This window comes from Etheostoma cragini, chromosome 20 (genome assembly GCF_013103735.1).
Source record: "Etheostoma cragini isolate CJK2018 chromosome 20, CSU_Ecrag_1.0, whole genome shotgun sequence".
NCBI classification, from domain to species: Eukaryota; Metazoa; Chordata; class Actinopteri; order Perciformes; family Percidae; genus Etheostoma; species Etheostoma cragini.
Genome location: NC_048426.1, coordinates 21,837,178 through 21,858,982, shown reverse-complemented (window position 1 = coordinate 21,858,982; position 21,805 = coordinate 21,837,178). Strand labels below are relative to the sequence as shown.

Sequence of the window (21,805 nt, the reverse complement as noted above, 5' to 3'; positions counted from 1 at the left end):
ATATATATATAACCGATATTTGGAACAGAAAATCTTAAAAAAAATCTTTAAAACAAAATTAAGATTTTGGAATGTTACAAACTCCAGCACAAAACTGTTTAAATGCTTTAAGCAATTATTAAATAAATTAGAAACTTTCAACATAATACATAGTGTCAGATAGTCAGATAGGGCTGTGGGCGGGACAGTCTGAAACCGAAGCAGAGGGAAAGACACAGAGCTAGGGATCAAAATTAAAAATTTGAACATGTAACCTCACAGTTATAGTGACCCATGTTATCACGGTTTTCGGTATTAAAACGTTGCTATCAAACACAACCTGAATATCAACACGTGGCTGCACGAGTAATGGTAAACCATCTGCACTTCTATCAGCTATGCAATAAGAAACACAGCAGCAATATTATCAAGGCGATAATAATCTCCACATAAATGGCACATGGTAACACGGGCTAAACTTGTTCACATCGTAGCAGAACACTTAGTGAAGATACCGAGGCTGTAAAACCATGACAGTTAAGCAAGCTACAGAATAGTTCTAATTTACGGTCTGGGCTGCTAACCACACCACTCCACAAAGATAAAGAAAAAGGTCCGCTGCTACATTCTGTCCCCTCCTCCTGTCTGAGCGCAGTGCGCCTGCGCGGCAACGTCAGGAGCCTCGGATGAAGTTGAGGAAGGGTTAAACACAGGGTTTCCACACTTCTGTAGCACACTTTTAAATTAATTAACTTTATCAGTTATTATCAGCAAATAAAACGCCGATACAGATAATCTACAAAATGCCAAAAAACGGGCCGATAGTTGGCGAGGGCCTGTTTTGGTCTATCACTAATCCCTACATTTAAACCACTTGTCTTAGTCTTATAAAGGACACAGATAGCATTTTCACTAACTGTATCCTTGTAAGGTCTACACGATATGAGGAATATATGCGCTATGTGTTGGATATCGCAATAACCGTCTGATCTACTCAGTTCTGGATTTCCGCTGCTTTCAGTATTCTTTTAAAATACAACCAATGTGCTTGTTGAATTTAAAACAAACTAACATAAATCATTTCCAACATTCTTTTACTGAACAAATTGAAAATGATATTGAATAAAAAAGGCACCACTAAAGAAAGAATGAATGAATTGTAAAGTGCAGTCTTCTACTGAGATTTTCACACAAAAATCGGTTTAGTGGCTATTGCGATATGTCGCAGCCTTTCACAATGTGCATATGACAATAAGAAACAATATATTATGTAACCCTAATCCTTTATTTTTTAAGATGGTTTTATACTTGCAAAATATAATAACTCACAGCTTTAGTATGGAGATACTGTGGGACCGCCTCAAGGACTGGGATTGATCAGCTAGGCCTGCTTATGTTTTCTCCAACAGCACGCCAGTCCTTTTTTTAACACGTCACACTTTGTGATCTTGGCAAAACCACCAAGTGAAAACATGACACAGCCTGAGACTGTCAGGGAGTCTTCTGTACGGATTTCAAACTGCAGAATATAAATCAGTTCACATGCTGGAGGCATCGACGTGGGAACTGTGACATTTATAGCATTTATCCAGGGTAAGAGTTGTGGATACTGTTGCCTGTTACCCTTTTCATCTACTTTACATGTGACAGCATGATCAGGCTCTGGTGTCATTTGAATTTCAATATTGACATATTTGATTGAATGCAACAGGTTTATGCTTGTTCCTTGAAGGATGTTAAGAAAAAAAAAATGGGAATGTAGATAGACAGGATGAAGCATGTCCAGCAAAAAACAATTTCATTTTATCAATACACTTTGACATTTGAATGTTTTTTTGTAATTGATTTCACACAGAAGGACATATAGGTAATTTCTTCTCTTTTTAAATTCTTCCTATTGACAGCTTGTATTGTTTCACCATGTGACTGTTTGTGGGTGTGCGTTTTATTCTGGCAAAATGTGGTCCTGGAAACACATACTGTCACGGAAACTACCACAGAGGCGGTTTTGAGTTCACTGTCAGGTGTCGATATCTCTGTCTGCCCGCGGGCAGATTTTACCATCGTTATAGCGTACAGACGCTATGTATCGCAAAGCTTTGCAGGTGAGAAGTTTAGATCAAAAATGAATGCTGAGTTTCAAGATAGGTGTGGTCTGAGCAAGATTGCTTTAGCACGCACACACACACATACACACACACACACACACACACACACACACACACTTTATGCCCCCCACCAGATTTGGCGTAATGGCTGATGTCAAGATATTCTCTAATGTTTCTTTACTCTTTGCACATCATGCAAACAAAAGAAAAGTTTCGTACAAGTCCTCTGGATCTACAGTTTGAATTCTAAAAGCATATAATAATTGAATAGCCCCTTGCATTCCTTGAAAACCAATCTAGCTCTGCTCCCTTGTGGGGAAACACTGAATTGCAAAGTTGTGGCTGGGGACACGGTGCTGCCGAATGGAATACTGCCAAATTAGTGTCACAAGTGGCATAATATGCCATCACGTTGCTGTTAGGTCTTTCAGTTTTTGCCGATTGCCTACACACTCAAAAGATCAAAAGAATTACACAATTATCAAACCGTTACACTCAAGGAGCTAAACATTGGCCCATATGTGCACCACTATAAGTATAATGTCAGCCTTCACACTTTTCGCAAAACAATACACAGTGATTTGCAAAACACTAAACACACTTGTATACATTAGACAAAGAAGTATATCATTATGTCACTTTCTTGCAATTGCTAAGCACTGACTGTCAAATTACCACACCTAAGAGCCAATCTGTGGAGCACAGCCATCAGGTGCCAAACACATAATTGCTTAAGTGTAGACACACCAATCCAGTTTAAGGACTATAAAAATGCAGCAGGTAAGTCTAGAATTTTCCTTACTCTATTTTCCGTTTTTTCCTCCTCCTTTTTTTAATGTAATTGTAACCTGTACAGGATTTTTTGTTTGGCTGTCGTTTGCTGAGCGAACAGTCTTATCACACTGCTGTAGTAGCTGGATGAAATTGGGACATGCTTTGTTGTGATTCTCAATGTTGAAATGTTAATTGATTTGGGTATATGGAGAGAAATTAATTATATTTTCCTCAGTCTGCAGCATTGGTCTTGTGTACATTTGGACTGTCTCTGTGTACTTTATTTACAGTACTTTAATCCCTGAAAAGTAGAATAGCTAAAAGTGTTGTAGGTTAGCAACTGCAGTGGGTTATTGGTACAAACAGAATTAAGTCAAATGAAATGTGTATTTCATATACATGAGCGTTTTATTTTGCAAAGGGTCTGAGGTGTTCTGCTAATGGGGTGTAGGGGTGTTTTTAAAAACAGTTCCTGTTCTCAAAATAGTGCTTAAACAATCAAAAAAAACTGTAACAAACTGCTGAAATAAGTCTCTTACCGCTCTCTTACCTTTTTATGCTCAATGGTGTTTAAAGCCCCCAACGTCGACTTCCAGGCAGCGCTGTGACCTTGACTTCAAGGGACCTAACCCTTACCTTAACCCTAACCATTGCCTAATCCTGGTGATCTCCAGGCAGCGCTGCCTGGAAGGCAACGTTGGAGGCTTAAAAAACAACCAAACACAGAATTAGTGACCTCATACCTAGATGCTGCCGTATTTGTGCTGTTGAACCCATGGGTGTCATGTGACAGTATCTTGCAGTCACAGTTCAGACAGGACAGCATTGCTTAATGTTCAAATTTAGCACATCAATTGTTGTTTAAGGTGGAATCGTTCTGTCATTGTACTTCAATGCCTCACTTCCAGACTGGGTGTGATTCTTCTGTAAATACTTTGCGGCAAAAGATTAACTTCAGCAGCTGAAAAAAGACACTCCCTTTAAAGTAGATGCACCTCCTCATGCCTCACACGTGTTCTAGAATCCTCGATGGCACTCTAATTGCTCAGCGGGCATGGTTTGCCGCTGGGGAGTGAATGTTGTCCGTCAAGTATCACATTGTCTGTCTCCAGCTCTGTATTCCAACTCAACGCAAAGGCAGAATGGGAAATGTCACTGCAGTTTAGAGCCATTAGAAGTACCAGTGCCCCTGACTGGGGACTAGACCAACACTGCACCTTATGTTGAATAGGTGCAAAAGCTAGTACGCATTCAAACAGATCAAAGCTGGCATAATTCTTGTCATGACAAGGAATTTGTTGAAAACGTCCTACAATGCTTATAAACATAAGCACTGTACATTGAGAGGAGAAACAAAGGTCAATGACATAACCCCCCCCCCCCCCCCTCTCTCTCTCTCTCTCTCTCTCTCTCTCTCTCGCTCTGTTTCCTTCCTCTCTTCACCAGGAGCTATGACCAGATGAGTGTTTCCACAGAGTGCAGTTTCCGGACTGAATCAGACTGGGAACCTTATTCTGAGTCTACCTCCATGATCAGCTTCGACATGACTCAGGCACACGGGCCCATTTCCCCCTCAAAACTCTTTAAGGTGGGTTTTAGCAACACATTTTCCCATTTACCTTCAGCCTTTGATGTTACAGATTGTGTGTGTGTGTTTGTGTGTGTGTGTGTGTGTGTTCTAGAGCTAACTTTTTTCAGTGTTGGAATGTGACTAATTATACTCAAGTATGTGTTATTACAATTTTGAGGTACTTTACTTATACATTATACTTCTACTCCTCTAGATTCCAGAGGGAAATAGCGTGGCCTACTCGTTACTTTTCTTTCGTTACTTACTAGTTATTGATACAGATTGTATGTAAAAACATGATGATCTTAAAACATGTGATGCACTGTTATACAATAAAAAGAATATTTTTAATTTAATAATAGTTCTCTCCCTGTTAGCCAACTACAACAGTTAAATTCTGCTTTCATATTAATGCATCAGCAAAAATAAACCAATGATATAATAAATAATATACGTATTCCGCATTTTGAATATTTTTACCTTTAATGTTTCAAGGACGTAGTTAAGTAACTAATAATAATACTTTTAGTGAAAATGTCAGTGCAGGACTTCTGCTTGGAGTGAAGTATTTTAATATTTCAGTATTGATTTTCGAATCTGAACAATTCCTCTATTTCTGTCAGATTCCAGTTTTAATGAACCAAAATTGGTTACACTGGGTTATACAATAGCTTCACAAAAAAACCTACCTTTTTATTGTATGTTTTGCTGTTTGCTTGCTCAGGGATATGGCCATGCTTAGCTTTTCTTTCTAGTTTATTCTTTAAGCGGCTGCATAAATCCATAACATCACCAGTTTCGGACTGTTTTCTTTTCTTTCATTTCTTTCTGCAAGGGACAGTGGAAAATACTCAGTGACCATTTAGTTTGTCATAGGTGATTAAATTAACACATTTGTGGACTGTAAAGTGTGCTTCGCCTTTTAGATAAACTACACATGATCCTATGGGATTTCATTATCCCTGGGCTATTTCCTCAGACTCAAACCTGTCAAACCTGCTCTCAGTAATATTTGTGGCAGTGGGAGTTGTTAAAGGTGCTCTAAGCGGTGTTGGGTGACGTTACTTCTTGTTGACGTTCAAAGTATTTTCAAACAAAACTAAACTAGCTTGCCCCTCCCTCCTCCTCATCCCATCCCCTCCATCCTCCTCATCCCACCCCCACCCCTGACTCCTTCTTGTCGGTTATTGGCTGGAACAGTGTGTGTGTATGCTTTATGGTGCTGGTGGGAGCAGTTTGTTTTTGTTGCCGTTTGTAGACCCTGGGCTGTCTACAGAGACCACATTTTTTTACAGTGTAAAAAAGTATTTAAGAAGTGATACCCGAGTTTGTTCCCATGTTTAAATGTGACAGTCTTAAATTCCTGGGGTCTGAAAAATGGTGTAATTAAGATCAAAATCATTGTTCCTGTGTGCGCCTTTTATTATAATTATTTACGGCTGAGATCAGATAATAAAGCAGAGCTTTGGCTCACAGATAAGGAAGTTGGCCATAATGCACACACTTATGGTATTATATCTCCACCTACCTGACATTTGTCATTGCTATGAGTAAATATAAGCTGAGAGCTATTGGAGAGCTAATTGGTGGAAGCTTTGCTTTAGAAGGAGGACAGGTAGCCATTCAAGACTTTAACACACACTGGACAGAGGATACGGACTTGATGCCTTTTATTTATTTAGATTTACTCTGCTTTATCACAGTGGATATGTGAATGAGTCTAAACGACCTGGAGGTACGGTATCATTACTACTTCCTATATTGTTCAGTTAGCTTTCTGCCTTTCACACTATATGAACTGTAAAACCCGACTATAGGCTGTGTTTAGCTGCTGTTTGCTCTGTGATATAATGTAAATGTTTGAGTGTGTTGAAACAGGTTTTTAAATGATAGAAAACTTACTGAAAGTACTTACATTTAAACTATCAGAGCAGTTATGATCAATAAACATGGGATTGCACGTGTACACCTTTTATTTCTCTGTTCAGTTTATCTGCCTACGTGATAGGATTAGTGACTCCCAACTGATACAAAGCGAATTCTGCTTGGCTAAAGGCACAGCAGATAACATATGTCCTATTGATTTACCCAGCGTTAGAATGAGGAAGGGTGGGGTTTTCTCCAGCAGGGCTATAGTATCCATACTCTTTCAGTATCACTGGATTTTGTCTTCTTTGTGCTTGTTTGCCATCTGAAACATCTGTAACAATCTCTTTCTCACACTGTACTGTAGTTGTGATGAAAATGGCCATTCCCACAAGTCAGTGTCTTTGTTCAGAGCTGGGATGTTTAAAGTGTACACACACACAAGTCATTGCAGCCAGTACTGCTTGTCTTGTTACAAGAGAGGACTCATTTATTTTCTGTGTAATCTGCTAAAGACGTAGGACACTGCCCTATTTCACTTTACGATCGGAGCATTTATTAGACACAGCACATCAGAGGAATTTCACAGTTTAGACTTCAGGAAGTTAAAATGGTATGTAACTGTTGCTTTTTCACACTGTGTTCTTGTCCTAACATGTGCTTTTTATACTGTGACCACAGTTAGTCCAAGTTTTGCAGGGTGTGTTTCACGTTGGCATGGTGTTTCTTTTGGGTTGTGATAGAAATCCTGTTATAATACACTTCTCATTGATTGTTAGGCTCTTTTTGGACCCAAGCTGTTTTTTTTTTTCCGGCTTCTTTTATTGTTCATGTTCTGCTGGTAGCTGTGATAACTTAAGTGACCCTTGAGCTGAGCATCAGAGACAATTTTTGTCTGTCTAGTTAGTCATTGGTTGCTTTACCAGTGTGTTGTTATTTGCACCAGGGTGTCTGCATTCAACCTGCTCAGCTTGGTCTAGTTTTGGGCTCTGTACCATGTAACTGCTTTAATAGGGATCACAAAATACATCTTTAAACAACCTAAGTAAATTATAGTAATTATATCATTATCATTTATTTTGTTTTTAATACTATTTGTATTGTTTGTATTGTAAGTTCCGAACAAAAAAACCTAATTTCCCTATTTAAAAAAACAAGTATAGCTGCAAACAAAACACCACACCAAATTCCATTTATTAAATGTAACACTTTTTGTTATGTTTCTTTAAATAAGTATGAGTTCATTTTCCAAATATGTATCAGTTACTGTTCTAAATCTACATAAACTACTCTTCACATCTGCATGAATTATAGACACCATCCAGCAATGAAAATATGTTACTTGTCATATGTCGACTTGTTACTCCTGTTATTTCCTTCTTCTGAAGAACACTAGAAGCAAATGCCAGGAGTTACCATATGACTGGTTGCAGAGAAAAAGTGTAGCATTTAAAAGGCTTCTTTTTAAACAGAGTCTAGCATATTGCTAACGCCACATACAACGCACCATGGCTACATTACTTCACTTCGAGTTAGATTAGATTAGATAGACTTTATTGATCCAAAATTGGGACATTTCAGTGCAACAGCAGCCAAATAAAAGACACACAGCACACACAGAATAATACTTTCATTTAGCCTTAAGGTGGACTAAGAAAACATTTTGGAGACAACCAAGCTAATAAGTAAGACAAAAGCAGATTTACTCCAGGAGAGACGCCTTCCAGAGCCAAATTCTGCAGTTTTGGCTCAGGACACAATACCAGTTCATGAGAATGAAACTAATATGTCAGCCAAACCTGCTGTGGATGGTAGTCCTCACTGTGACATCATCACCTACTCTGATCAGGAAGTTGTTATGCCCATTAGTGTTTCCCTTGAAGAAACTAATAAGGTCACTTCTAAAGAAAATAATAGAAATAGTCTTCCTGCTAAATTAGGCTCAAAAGACCAAGATGCCAAGAAAAGCAACTTCCATTGCTGTTTCAGTTGATGACCTGTTATTGAAGGATCAAACCACAAATATAATTCTTAGAAACGACAAATTGCCCCCATTAAGCAGAGATTAAGTTAACAATTTTGAGGTAGAGGAGGAAAGTAAAGGGTCCTTAGCAGAATTTGGACGACCACCTTGTCACTATAATGAGAATAGTTGGTTGACTTTAAGGATCAGCACAATTTACGTTTGGGAGCCTGGACATGACCCCCTTACTTTAATCAGCAGGTGGAACTTGGTTTGGGCCTTGAGAAGTTGTAGCATTTATTCACCAACAAAAAGTCCAAACACACACTGCACTGCCACATTCATAGCTATAACCTTACTGCTTAATATTCACCGCCCTCTCTCTCTCTCTCTCTCTCTCTCTCTCTCTCTCTCTCTCTCTCTCTCTCTCTCTCTCTCTCTCTCTCAAACACACAGTATATTTGTGGGGACCCATCATTGACATAATGCATTCCCGTGCCCCTTACCCTAACCTTAACCCTTACCCTCACCCTAGCCATTACCTAATTCTAACACTAACCTATCCTTTTACCCCTCAAACGGCCTTTTAAAGTTGTGGGGTCCAGCCTTTTGGCCCTGTTGGGACCCCACAAGTATACTGAACTCCCGGTTTTTGGACAACACAAATAAAGTCAAACACAAACACACAAACAAACTGCACTGCTACGTTCACTAATAATGGGGAGAGGAAGCTCTATGAAGCAAGTTTTCCAGGAAATTTGTGTGCACAATCTTCATGTGCACACAAAATTACGTGTTGTTCAAGTGTACAACCGGCAGATATATTACAGATGATGATTCTCCACCGTTTACTGGCTTACATTATACACCCATATGAGCTGTGGGTGCCCGGCAATTAAAAAAAAAAACAGATGGCAGTATCGGGTCAAGAAGTGTACTGATATTTCGGTACTGAGCAGTCCGAAAGAACCGGTCCTTGATACCCATTAGGGGTGGGAATTTCTTGGCATCCTCACGATTCGGTTTGATTCCGATTCAGAGACCAACTATCCCATTGTAAACCAATTATCGATGCATCTTGATGCATATTTTCAGGCTTGATTTAAAAACATATACATAATATTCCGTTTGTTAGATTTTGACATATACAGTATTCGTCACACAAGTTTTTATGCAATGTTTTGTCTACTGAGGTTTTTATTGTGTAGTCATTCCATGCTTAAGTCTTAAACATGCTGCATCACCTTCTCTTACAGTAGTCTTCCATGTCCATTGTATCATGAAGCTCAGTCATGTTTAAAGGTGGAGAACTTGCTTCTTAGAACATGAAACATGAGGTGGTCAGAGGTAGTGTGATAAAGTAGATCAACAGCCTTTGTGTTTCGCCTAATTATTTTATTATGTATTCTTAGATCATGTGTATACAAAAAAAATTGTTTTTCTTTCAGTCACTCTGTTTTCTGATTTATACATGTCTAAATACACCCATCCCCATAATACCCATCCCCAATACATAATAAGCCTATTAATGTTTTTTTTGTAACTCATTTTCCCCAGATTGTCTATTACAGAAAAATATAACTAAATGAGAAATGGATTTTGCCACATTGTCTCGAATATTTGTCACTTATAACTTATGTTTTAAATCTGTGTGATAAAATTGCATTGCATTTAATTATCTATCTATATTCTCTCCTGAATACAGTAGTATTCTTATATATTTTATGATCTTCATCTTGTACCTTTTCTGAAACTGTATGTGATTTTATTTTGTTTATATTCAATTAGGTCATAGTTTTTCCTAAGATATTGAAAATATATTTAAATATTTGTATGTGTTTATTAATCCCCAGTGGTAATTACAATTTACACTCTCACTTTGTTAGTAATCACAAACAGGCTTTGAATACACACACATGCTCAAGATCTATACATGCACTAATGGAGAGATGTCAGAGTGAGTGGGCTGCCAGCTGAACCAGCGGCCTGAGCGGTTGGGGGGGTACGGTGCCTTGCTCAAGAGCACCTGGCAGTGCTCAGGAGGTGAAGTGGCATCTCTCCAGCCACCAATCCACACTCCGTACTTTTTTGGTCCATATGACTTGAACCAGTGACCCTCCGGTTCCCAACCCAACTCCCTACGGACTGAGCTACTGCCACCCCTCAAAAAATACACTGTTTAGTGACTTAACCACTAAATTCCGGATTGTGTAAATAGCATCTAACCTGTGTGTGAGCACAGTAGTCCACACATACTGTAGTTCCTCAAAGGAAATGTATTGCAAACTATGTCTATTTTTTTGTTTTTTGTTGCCGGCTGCTCTCTCCACGTCTATGTTTATCTGCAGTATCTTTAAGTTTCTTGTGTGTCCCTTTTTAGAGTTCGGAGGACAAGAGGGGAGTGTTTGATCGCCTCAGCAATTTCTTCAACAAGAGAAAAAAGAGCAACAGTAGGCGGCAGTCGGAGGCCTGCGATTCAAGTTCCCCAACGTCCCCCTTGTCTCCACATTCACTCCAGTCGCTACAGGAGGATGGCCTAAAGACACCAACTCCTTCTCGGAAAGACAGTCAACTAACAGGGATTTCTCATGGAGAAGACAGAACGGGAGCAGAGTTTGGTGACACCCTCAGCTCCAGTCCCAGCACCTTAAGCATGGCTTCTCTGTTGACAGACGGAGCAGAGCTCCCGTTTGCAGATAGTAATAGCAGTGGCCAAAGCAGTGTGAGGGAGGTGCACGTGTGCAGGGTTAGCACAGCTAGCGGTGGAAGTAATTCTGGGAATTTGACTCCAACCACTCTGGATCTTGCTACTAGCACTCATCAAAGTGCTGATTCCAGCTCAACACTAGGTTTTACAGAGTCAGTGGTGGAAGAAGTGAGCAAGAGGCTACAGGTCAGTTTGGATGAAAATGTCCTGAAGAATACAGAGAGTTCCAATGAGGATAATGCAGTTGGTCCCACCACACTGTTGGCGTTGAACACCCCCCTTTCCAAGGCAGCTGAGACCCCAAAGTCACCTAACTTAACTTCTATAAGCTTAACATCAAATAAAACATCAGTGAAAGTTGGAGAGAAGGGGCACAGGACTGCGCTGAGAGGAATAACTTTAGGCTCTCAGTCGTCCACCTCACACCTCATCTTGACCCAACAGGATGATGAGAACTCTTCCCCGGTCATAGTGAGGGAAAACAAGAGGAGGGGTCAGGTATTCTCTTGGAACACTGTAGGCGAAGCTTTTAGCGCCTCACCTGAGGAGGAGCAAGTGCCCAGAGGAGATTCTCCCGTCCAACTCCACAAAGCTATATGGGTGGAAACATACCTGGGAGCTGAGGAGGAAGGGGAGAGGGAGAGGGAGGGGGAGAAAGAGAAGGATATAATTCAACGAGGGGAGGAAGGCTTCAGAGCGGACTCGCCTCCCGTGCTGGCTATACCTGTCACAGTAATTGCTGAGGACGACTCAATCCCCCAGTGCGCTGCTGAAAGAAGGGCTTCTACCCCCTCCGAGACCTTGACGTCCAGTGGCAGCTTGCCAGAACCAGCCATCTCCTTGGCACCGACTACAGGGGAGTTCAAAACAACCTTACCACAGCCAGAGGAGCCTGACACTGGCACAGACTCAAAGCAAAGTTCACAACAGGAGAAACGCAGATCGAGAGAAATTCGTGTCACGCGCAAGACTGTAAATCTGCCTTCGAAGCACAAGGCATTTGCCCACAAGGTGGACGTTAACCCTGAGCCAAGTTTGGATGGGAACGAACCAGCAGGAGAAAAGCTCGCCAGAGTTTTGACTACAAAAACTTCAGAAACAACAGAAAGGAAGCTGTGAGTACCTTTCTATTTGTTTGTTTCTGTGGTTACTTTTTAATATTGCCTTTGATCCTGGAGGAAACAGAATGCAGGGCAGCTTAGGAGAGGTAAGCTTGCATGCAACCTGAGCTCTGAGTTCCCAAGCTCCCTTGTACCAGAGGAGAACAATAAAGGGCTGAACCTGCACTGAAATATTTATGTACCCATACAAAAACCTTGTGACATTTTTGTATGAGATACTGTAGCTTACACTTCAAATTCCTAAAAAGCATATTGGTAATTAATAAACAATACATTTAGAAATAATTTATTGACTTGAAATGAAGGTCATCTTTGCTGTGTTTACCTTAATAAGTCATTACAATCTGACGGGGAACTGGCAACTACTGCCGGCACACTTTTGTTTGACTTACATTATTACACTAAGACACATGCTTAAAAGGCATGGCATTCATACAGATACGACTCTCAAAAGAATGAGTAGGGGTGTGACTACAGTACACTACGAAGACTTGGATATACAGAACTACTTCTGGGGGGGGTTATTTATAAAGGTAAATAAGTTGCGAGAGATTGTAAACTTGATGTAGGGTCTGGTTGAACCAAAATCAAAACTTGTGTGTTTAAATTTTCATTTGAATAAAATAAGTGAGCTGAATCTGAAGTCACAGAATAAAATATTCACAAATGTGTAAATTGATATTTAGATCCAGATTTGTGTTCTAAAAGTTCTCGCATTTTGCAACACATTTACCTTCATAATAATTAGTTTACATAACTGAAGTTTCACCACACACAGTTTTAACAGTAGTTTCTCTTTACCGTTTGAGTTAGAAATGGAATAAAGCCTCAATTTGAACTTTCTTTAAAGACATCAAAAACTTCATAATAAAGGTTTTTTTGAAATTATTGAAATTAGATTACATATTTTTGTACAGATGTGAGTACAGGTGTAATTCCTCTCATCTAACAGTGCAAGAAATCAAAGAAGTGATTTCTCAGTGTCTAATTGAACTTATTTTACTTGCATGTATATACTTACTGTATATACTATACTACCATTCCAACAGGAGAATAAATGAAATGGACATTGTTTCTCCTTTAAAGGCTGATGCAGTACAAGTTTACTCTAAAATGTTTCTGTTAATGTGTATCTCTCTCTGACCCCCCCGCCCACCCCCGCCCTCTCTTTTCCCTTTAGACTCCAAAACAACAACAATGTGGATCTCAAGGAAGCCAACCTTGAGCCATTTCCAACAACAGATGAGACTACACACTCTGATACAAATACTCCTGAACCGCTAGTTAAAGAAAAAACAGACTGTGAGGCCTCTGACTTTGAAAATACCTCAACAACCTCAGACATGTCTATAGCAAAGTCCCGAGCGGTGGGATCTGGGGTAAGTGGCCCAGGGGCTAACCAGTCTACACCCTCCAAACGAGGGGTCAAAGCAGCAGCAGCAGAAAGTCAGCATTCCACGGCAAGTGGTGCAAAGACCCCGTCCGCAGCTGGCAGCAAGGCCAAAACTGGCACAACAAAGGCTAAGGCCTCCACAGAGAGCACAAAAGTGGGAACTTCCAGTAATATGCCACCAATGAGGGAACATAGCAAAGATAAAACAGTTTCTATGTTACCAACATTGAAAGATCAAAGCACCAGTGGTCCCTCAAGTCCAACAGGTTCAAAGTCTAAAATCCCCAAAAGGTCAGCATCAGATGCTGATGTGAAATCACCAGTGACACCAGATAAAACACCAGTGACTGATGCCTCTGGGCCAGTGTTCACTGCTAAATGGCAAAAACAACCCAAAACCAAAGAAGCTTTAAAATCTCTGGTCACTGCAACCAAAGTTGGCAGGAAAAAAAGTTTTGAAGAAACCAAGGGAGGGAAAGCTCTGTCAGGAGACGTTTCTCCCACAAAAACATTACACAAGACGGGAACAAAGCTTATTAAAGAAAATTCAGATGAGGACATTGGCTCGATAAACCTGTTCAATGGTGTGGATAAAGACCATGAGGAGAATAGTACTAAAACAGGACACCCGATTGGCAGAGAGGGCCTGGATGTAAAAAAACAAGGGCAAAACTATCTGGAGAATAATGCCTCCTTGGTATCAAAGAGTCGGTTGCCCATTTCATCTCCAACAAGAAAGAAGAACGATGAGATAACTAAAACAAGTGGCACTAACTATAAAAAAATGTCATCTGGTAAGACAGATTCAGACAGATCCACGACAGTCCAAAAGCTGCAAGAAGTGACTCCTGGTGAGAGACCTGGTAATGAGACACCACATCCGCTCCCTGAAAGTCCCAAAAAAGGTACGACAGTACGATCACAACATGTTGAATGCCAAATAGGCAATCAGTCGTTCTAGTTCTGTTTACACGTATTTGTCATTATATCAAATTTATTGAGCCTTTCTGTTGACAGTGAACAAAAGATTAACGTCAAAAGTTCACCTTGAGGTTTAACAATTGTTCATGTTTAAAGGAATTGTTAGACATTTTGGGAAATGTGCTTATTTAATAAAAAATAAGATTGAGATGACTCTTGACATCTGGGCAGTAAATATGTACCTACTGCCAACAGCTGGTCAGCTTAGCTTAGCACAAAGACTGGAGGCGGGCAAACAGCTAGTCTGGCTTTGTCCACTTACCATGCCTACCAGCACATCTTCATCTTAGTAAATAACATGTTAAATCTTGTAAAATGTTATTTTTAAACCTAAACAAGGTAGATATAACTTGTTTATTAATGAGTGTTTTAAAGTAGCTGGTAGGCAGATTTTGTTGCCTTTGGACAGAGCAAGGCTTTTGTGTCCTGTTTTAGTTTTCATGCCAAGCGAATTATCTTCTAGCTTCATATTTACCTCACAGATATAGGAGTGGCATCAATCTTTTTATCCAACTCTTGGCAAGAAAGAAAATAAGCAACTACTATGGAACTACTCTTTAAGACAAGGACATTTTTTATCATTCAAGATAGTTTGTTTAGTTGTTGTATTATAACTGTGTGCATGTGTGTGTTTCCAACAGGAAGCATGCTGTCAACCAGAGTATCCAAACACCTCTCTAAAAGAAGCATGAGCCAAGAAGAGAGTGACTTTTGTTTCTCTCCACCTCCTACCAAGCAAGAGGAAACTGTCTCATCAAGGCTCTCCAAACAGAGCAACATCAAACACCACAGAAGTCTAGTAAAGGATTCAGCTGATCCCTCATCACCTGTAAGGAAGCTTCCTACAATGAGTCAAATAGTAACATCCAGAAAACATTCACCAACTAGTAATTCTGCAAGCACATCCACATCCACACAGGACTCAAATCAGAACACTAACACAGAGATAACTGTCAAAGCATCTGAGAGTGGCATAGCAGATGTGAAAGACAATACTAGTGGTGACAGATTAAAATTCAAGTTTCCGTCTACAGTGGAACAACAGCACATCATCAAAGTCCCAGGCAATCAGTCCAATACCAGTGAAAACAAGCTGAAAGGAAATGAGACAAAGGAATTAGAGAGCGTAACCAGCCCTGCAACTGAGGAGATTTTAATAATCCATCCAATGCAAAGAAAAGATGAGATTATTTCAGAAAACACTCCATTAAACGTTACACCAGTTACAGGCCCAGGGACTGTGGTATTGCCTTGCAAAGAAGTTGCCAAGGCAAGTCCATCTCAGTCGCAAGTTACCGATACTAATACTGAGAGTAATTGCCAGGTAGGGCAGCATGAGACCAAACAACGAGTTAAGTCTACATCTATGAAATCTCAAATTCAAAGTGACAACACCGCCCAAGAACAGAAAACACAGTTTTCACAAAAGATTTGTCCAGAAGAAGTAAAAGAGAAAGACATTTTAGAGGCAACCAAGCTAATAAGTAAGACAAAACCAGATTTACTCCAGGAGAGACGCCTTCCAGAGCCGAATTCTGCAGTTTTGGTTCAGAACACAATATCAGCTCATGGGAATGAAACTAATATGTCAGCCAAACCTGCTGTGGATGGTAGCACTCACTGTGACATCAACTACTCTGATCAGGAAGGTGTTATGCCCATTAGTGTTTTCCTTGAAGAAACTAATAAGGTCACTTCTAAAGAAAATAATAGAAATAGTCTTCCTGCTAAATTGGCCTCAAAAGACCAAGGTGCTGAGCCAAAAGATGTACTTTTAGTCACTTCCGTTACTGTTTCAGTTGATGACCTGTTATTGAAGGATCAAACCACAAATATCATTCTTAGAAATGATAGCTTGCCCACATTAAGCAGAGATTTAGTTAATGATTTTGAGGTAGAGGAGGAAAGGAAAGAGGAGGCTTGCAGGAAACCCGCAAAGGCTTTGGACATTCACACAGTGGCTGTTTGTGAAATGCCCAAGAATGTTGAAAATAAGCTGGACAAAGAGCCTCTTTTACTGGCAGGAGAATTTGAAAGTCAGGAGAAAGACTCAAAACCAAATGAAAAGCGGAATGATGCAGCAGTGGAAAGCACTGACTCAGAGAACATTTCCAAAAAGGAGCTTAAGGGCATAACTATTGAGAAAGAAGCAGAGAAAGGCATTACAAAAACACAGAAGCCAACAGAACTATTATCAGAGGAGAAACGTTTACAGCCTGACTCAGAAGAGGGAGCACAGACGGTAGTTACGGCTGCCCTGGAAGAGAAGATGACAGAAGCAGAGCAAGCAAGAAGTGCACTCCATGAAAATACAGTCAGTGTGGTTAAAACAAAGGAGAAATGTGAGATCCGCTTAAAAGAAAATGCAGACAGTGGTGATAAGGACAAAGACCAGCAGATAAAGACATCAGCAGAGAAAAATAAACAGGAACCCAAAGTTCTTCTAGCCAAAGATGAGAAGGTCAGGGATAAGGAAGAAATTCAGGGGGACAAACACACGGATGTTGTGAAGAAGAGACAAACTCCAGAATTAAACGCCATGAGCTCTGGAACTAATTCTACTAAAGAAAATATCCAAACAAAGGATTTATCAGTGAAGAATTTACCAAATGAGATTTCAAATAAGCCTGCTGGCTCCAAAGTTAGGAGACACAAGGAACAGAACACTTTAATTGCTAAAGACCAAGATGACAACATTGAAAAAACAGAGGGACATTCTTCTAGATCAGCAGAATCCAAATGTCCAAATACTGACCCAAAACAGGAACTGGAAATGGTAAGAACAGAAGCTCCAGATAAGATATCAGAAAGCCAAACTCAAGAAATAAAGGTTGTAAGCACCATAACTCAGAGTGCTGTCAGTACCAAGGAAAATACTGAAGCAAAGGATTCAATAGATGAAAGATTGGTGGATGAAACAACAATGAGAACAGAAGCTCCAAAGAAGATATCAGAAAGGCAAACTCAAAAACTAAAGGTTGCAAGCACCAAAACTCAGAGTGCTGATGGAGCCAAGAAACAGAATACTTTAATTGCTAGAGACCAAGATGAGGACATTAGAAAAACAGAGGAAAATGTTTCTAGATCAGCAGTATCCAATTTCCCAAATGCTGACCTAGAACAACAACCTGAGACAGCAAAAGCTCCAGGGAAGACCACAGAAGTTTTACAAATGGTTACTAGACAAGAACTAAAAGCAGTAAATGGGGAAACCCAGAGTGCTGAAGGTACTAAAGAGAAGACCAAAACAAAGGATCCAACAATAATGAGTATGGCGAATGACACTGCAATTATGCATGCTGACTGTGAGGTTAATGTACAACACCAGTTGTCCATAGTTGTTAGCGATCAACATGCAGACATAACTAAACCTGATATAAGCATATCAACAGAATCCAAACGTTCAAATATTGACCTAAAACATGAATTGGAAATGGTAAGAACAGAAGCTCCAGAGAAGATATCAGAAAGCCAAACTCAAAAACTAAAGGTTGTAAGCACCAAAACTCAGAGTGCTGATGGAGCCAAGGAACAGACAACTTCAATTTCTAGAGACCAAGATGATGACCTAGAAAAAACAGAGGAACATACTTCTAGATCAGCAGAATCCAAATTCCCAAATGCTGACCTAGAACAACAACCTGAGATAGCAAAAGCTCCAGGAAAGACCACAGAAGTTTTACAAATGGATACTAGTCAAGAACTAAAAGCAGTAAGTAGGGAAACCCAGAGTGCTGAAGGTACTAAAGAGAAGACCAAAACAAAGGATTCATCAAATAAGAGTTTGGTGAATGAGACAACAATTAAACCAGAAGCTCCAAAGAAGGTATCAGAAAGCCAAAAACTAGAAGCTGTAACCACCGCAACTCAGAGTGCTGATGGAGCTAAAGAGAAGACTGGAACAAAGGATACACCAATTAAGAGTCGGGTAAATGAGGTTTTAATTGAGAATGCTAATTCTGAAGTTAGCACCCAAAAGGACCAGAAGCCCTCAATTGTAAAAGATGGACATGTAAAGATTAAGAAACCTGAGAAAAACTCTGAACATTCCACTGATATTAAAGCCCTAACTGCAAACCCAGTTGTTTTTACAACTGAAAAAGCAGGTAGTCAGACTGATAGTAAACAGATGAAAAGAAAAGAAATGAAAGAGGAGGGTGAAATTGAAAACAAAGGGACAAAGCAGAAGGATCAGCAGATGAATGCCTCAAAGATAGACACCAAGCAAGAGTCGGAACGCATTACTGTAATAGATGCATCAAGCAGAAAAGATGAGGAAGAACAAAAAGACAAACCCACTGTTGTTCCAGATAAAGTACTTAATAGCCCTGATGCTCAGAAGAATGATGAAGAAAAAACTAAAACAGATCTGAAACCAAAACAGCAGACTTTAAGAGAAGAGACACCCATAAACCTCAGTTATCCACAAAAGCCTTCAAAGCCAACACTCAATGGCAGTTTGTCTCGTTCTGCGACAGCAGAACCACCTTCAACATCTCAAAGTATTCAGCAAAAGGAGTCTCCATCTAGCTGGTTAGATGTAATGCATCAAAAACAAAAGGAACATAAAAGAAGATTAAATGCCTCCGCCAGTGAGGATACATCTCTTGAGCCTGACGACTTTGATCATTTTATCAGGAGCATTAAGGAGGGCAGCATTCCGTTCTCGCTGCCTCCAAAGAGGCATGTTCGTAAAAAGTCCCCATCTCCACCTTATGCCATGCCAGCCATCAAGGAGGACCATTTTGAGAGAACGTTTGATCCAGAGGAATTCCAGTTTGGCTTAAGAAAACATGGCAACATTTTTAGGGATCCTTCCCCAGCTATGATGCTTAAACAAAAAGCAGCTGATAGGAAAGGACTGACCTTAGAAAAATGTGCAGAAGATAGTGTCATGCACTCACCAAGGGACAATATTAAATCACTTGATGAGGTGGAAGGAAAAGATGGAGCCAACGAGGGGACACACATTAAAGCAGGAAAAGAAGAGGGACAAACAAACAATGGAGAAGATCCTGGGAAGCTGACATCACGACTTGGGAGGATGTCCATCCTCTCCAACTTACTGAGTTCCCCTCATTCCTCCAGGAAGGCCAAAGAGGAAGCTACCACCACCTCAAATAACCCACATTCCAACAAACAACAGGGCCTGCTCTCACTTGCAAAGCAGGAAGTTGTTGAATCACCTTTGCCTGCCGTTGAAGCAGATAAGAAGGGAGTGAGAAGTACAGATCAAGGCCCACTTGTGGGTGGTGGTATAGGTACAGGTAGTGAGTCAGCACTCAACCACTCCTCTCCTCCTCTGCCCTTGTTCTCTGAGATAAAGCTGCCTGTTCATTTGGAGAAGTACCTCAAGAATAACAAATCAGAATCTGAGGCCTCCCAGGGCTCTACACAGACAACTAAAACTAAAATGAATCCTGAGGGTTCTGTGATAGACCAGGCCTCGATATCAGGAGTACCCGATGTGGATGTAAGCCTGAAGGACCCTGCAGGAGTGCCTCCAACCGGCAACAATAGCCAGCAGACTTGTAGAAATGGACTTGCTACTTCTACAACTAAGGTAGGGATTTCAACATTTATTTTATTGTGGCTACAGTTTTTTTTTTTTTTCAGAATTATAATAAACATTCTTTAGCAAAAAGAAATTACATTAATTTACAGCCAATCAGGCTTTGGGCCGCTAGGCTTTTACACAACACATTGACATGTCTCCGTTCCATATACTGTTCTTTTGTTGCAACAAAGTCATGAATCATTAGCAAGTGAGGACAGGTGAAAGGAGCACGTCCTCTGTCTGGAATTTTACACAGGGAATCTTTGCCTGGATCAGCTAAAAGTGCAGCGGCAAAGTCACAATAGGATATTTGCACTAATATGCAAATAAAGGAGAACTATGCAAAAAACTATGTTTGTGTTAGGACAAACACAGTGTGCGTGGATGATACCTACTCAAACAGTGTCAACAGTCTTCATGTCTCTCTCTTTACAACTTTGGCATTACAATTGTTAGACAATTATTTAAGTTTCAACCATTATTTAACCGAATAGTATTCACTATTTGGTTAAAAATATATTTATATATTCATATATTGAGTAAGCTTTAACACCTGAACACAATATAATGGATAAATGGTTGAAAAGTAAAAAGTAATGAATGGTTTAAATAGTTTGCTTAAAGTAATAGATACATGGTCGAAAAGGTTTGCTGAAAGGTTCAAATACACTCATTTGGAACATGACCGGTGGTGATAAGAAATGGTTTTTATACCCAGAAGTTGGCTCTGAAGAGGCTAACAAAGGAAGTTAACTCCACTGTTTAAGGTATAACTTTTTTTACTGGCTGTTTTTTTATAAGCAATAGATCAAGTTCATAATTAAAATGTTACATTTTCTTCCAGATACCTGTAGTAAGAGGGTTTCACAAAAGGCCTGGAAAGGTATCATTAAATGTTATTTGCTTGGATTTTTATAATTCTTTGTGTCTATAACACATTGTTTGCTGCTATATATTTTAATGGCATATGTATTTCCTCATCCAGATTGTGATACATGAACATGCTCAGTTTGGAGGGCAGCCGTTTGAACTCTACTGTGATCTAGAGGATGCCACCACAATTAAGCTTTCCCCCGTCATCTCAGTCAGAGTAATCAGAGGATGGTAAGGGTCTCTGGTAAACTTGCAGGTGTATAATTATAGTTCTATAAAACCTGCTTATCTTCTCTGAGAGCACGGTTCCCCAAACGGTCCGAGTTTTTACACAACGTGTTTTCATGAATTGTTTTTTATGAGTTGCAAGCATTAAATCGTCACCAACACGGTCATGCAGCACATCATTAGAAAGCTTAAAGTCTTGTGATTCCATCAAGCCGCACAAAGGATAAGGTGACTTACAGCGGTTATAATCATGTTATGAAGTTAAGAAACACTGCACCGTTTCTGTCTAAATCGAGCGTGCATCCCTACCTTTGTCCTCGTGTCTTTATCCACAGCGGTGAAAGATATTCATAAACGTTGATTTCCTAAATCGCAAACACTCCAAGGAATTAGAATATCCAAGCCTTGTAATCCATAATTATCTGGTCCCCTCACAATCTTGTAGTTTCTGGCCAAGTTTCGACGTTCAGAAATCTAGAGAGTGCATCATTTCTCGGTTTCTATAGCTTGTAACTTTTTCCCTGTGCGGGCTAAAACGAAGGTCGACACACCATTACAATCTGTGGCTACAGATCGCAATGAACCTTGTTCCCAGCCAATAGCATCAAGCCTATCAAGAGATACCCTCAAGCTAAGCCAATGATATCGCACAGTCTCCATTGGGCCCACCTGGGAAAGATTGACA

The 21,805-nt window shown here is 40.0% G+C and overlaps 1 protein-coding gene across 9 annotated transcripts in view; it reads left to right on the top strand.

Moving 5' to 3' along the window:
• crybg1a (crystallin beta-gamma domain containing 1a) overlaps positions 1-21,805 on the top strand; it is a 44,363-nt gene that overhangs the window by 12,049 nt on the left and 10,509 nt on the right. Inside the window, exons 2-8 of one of the 9 annotated variants that reach the window (XM_034857476.1) lie at positions 4,308-4,449; positions 10,641-12,082; positions 13,269-14,386; positions 15,101-17,119; positions 17,480-20,025; positions 20,864-20,902; positions 21,005-21,123. In XM_034857476.1, coding sequence (XP_034713367.1) covers positions 4,308-4,449; positions 10,641-12,082; positions 13,269-14,386; positions 15,101-17,119; positions 17,480-20,025; positions 20,864-20,902; positions 21,005-21,123 — 7,425 coding nt within the window. Of the gene's footprint in view, positions 1-4,307; positions 4,450-5,947; positions 6,167-6,786; positions 6,911-10,640; positions 12,083-13,268; positions 14,387-15,100; positions 20,026-20,863; positions 20,903-21,004; positions 21,124-21,805 lie in introns of those variants that run through there. The other 8 variants (XM_034857477.1, XM_034857482.1, XM_034857481.1 and 5 more) reach the window with 8 other exon arrangements.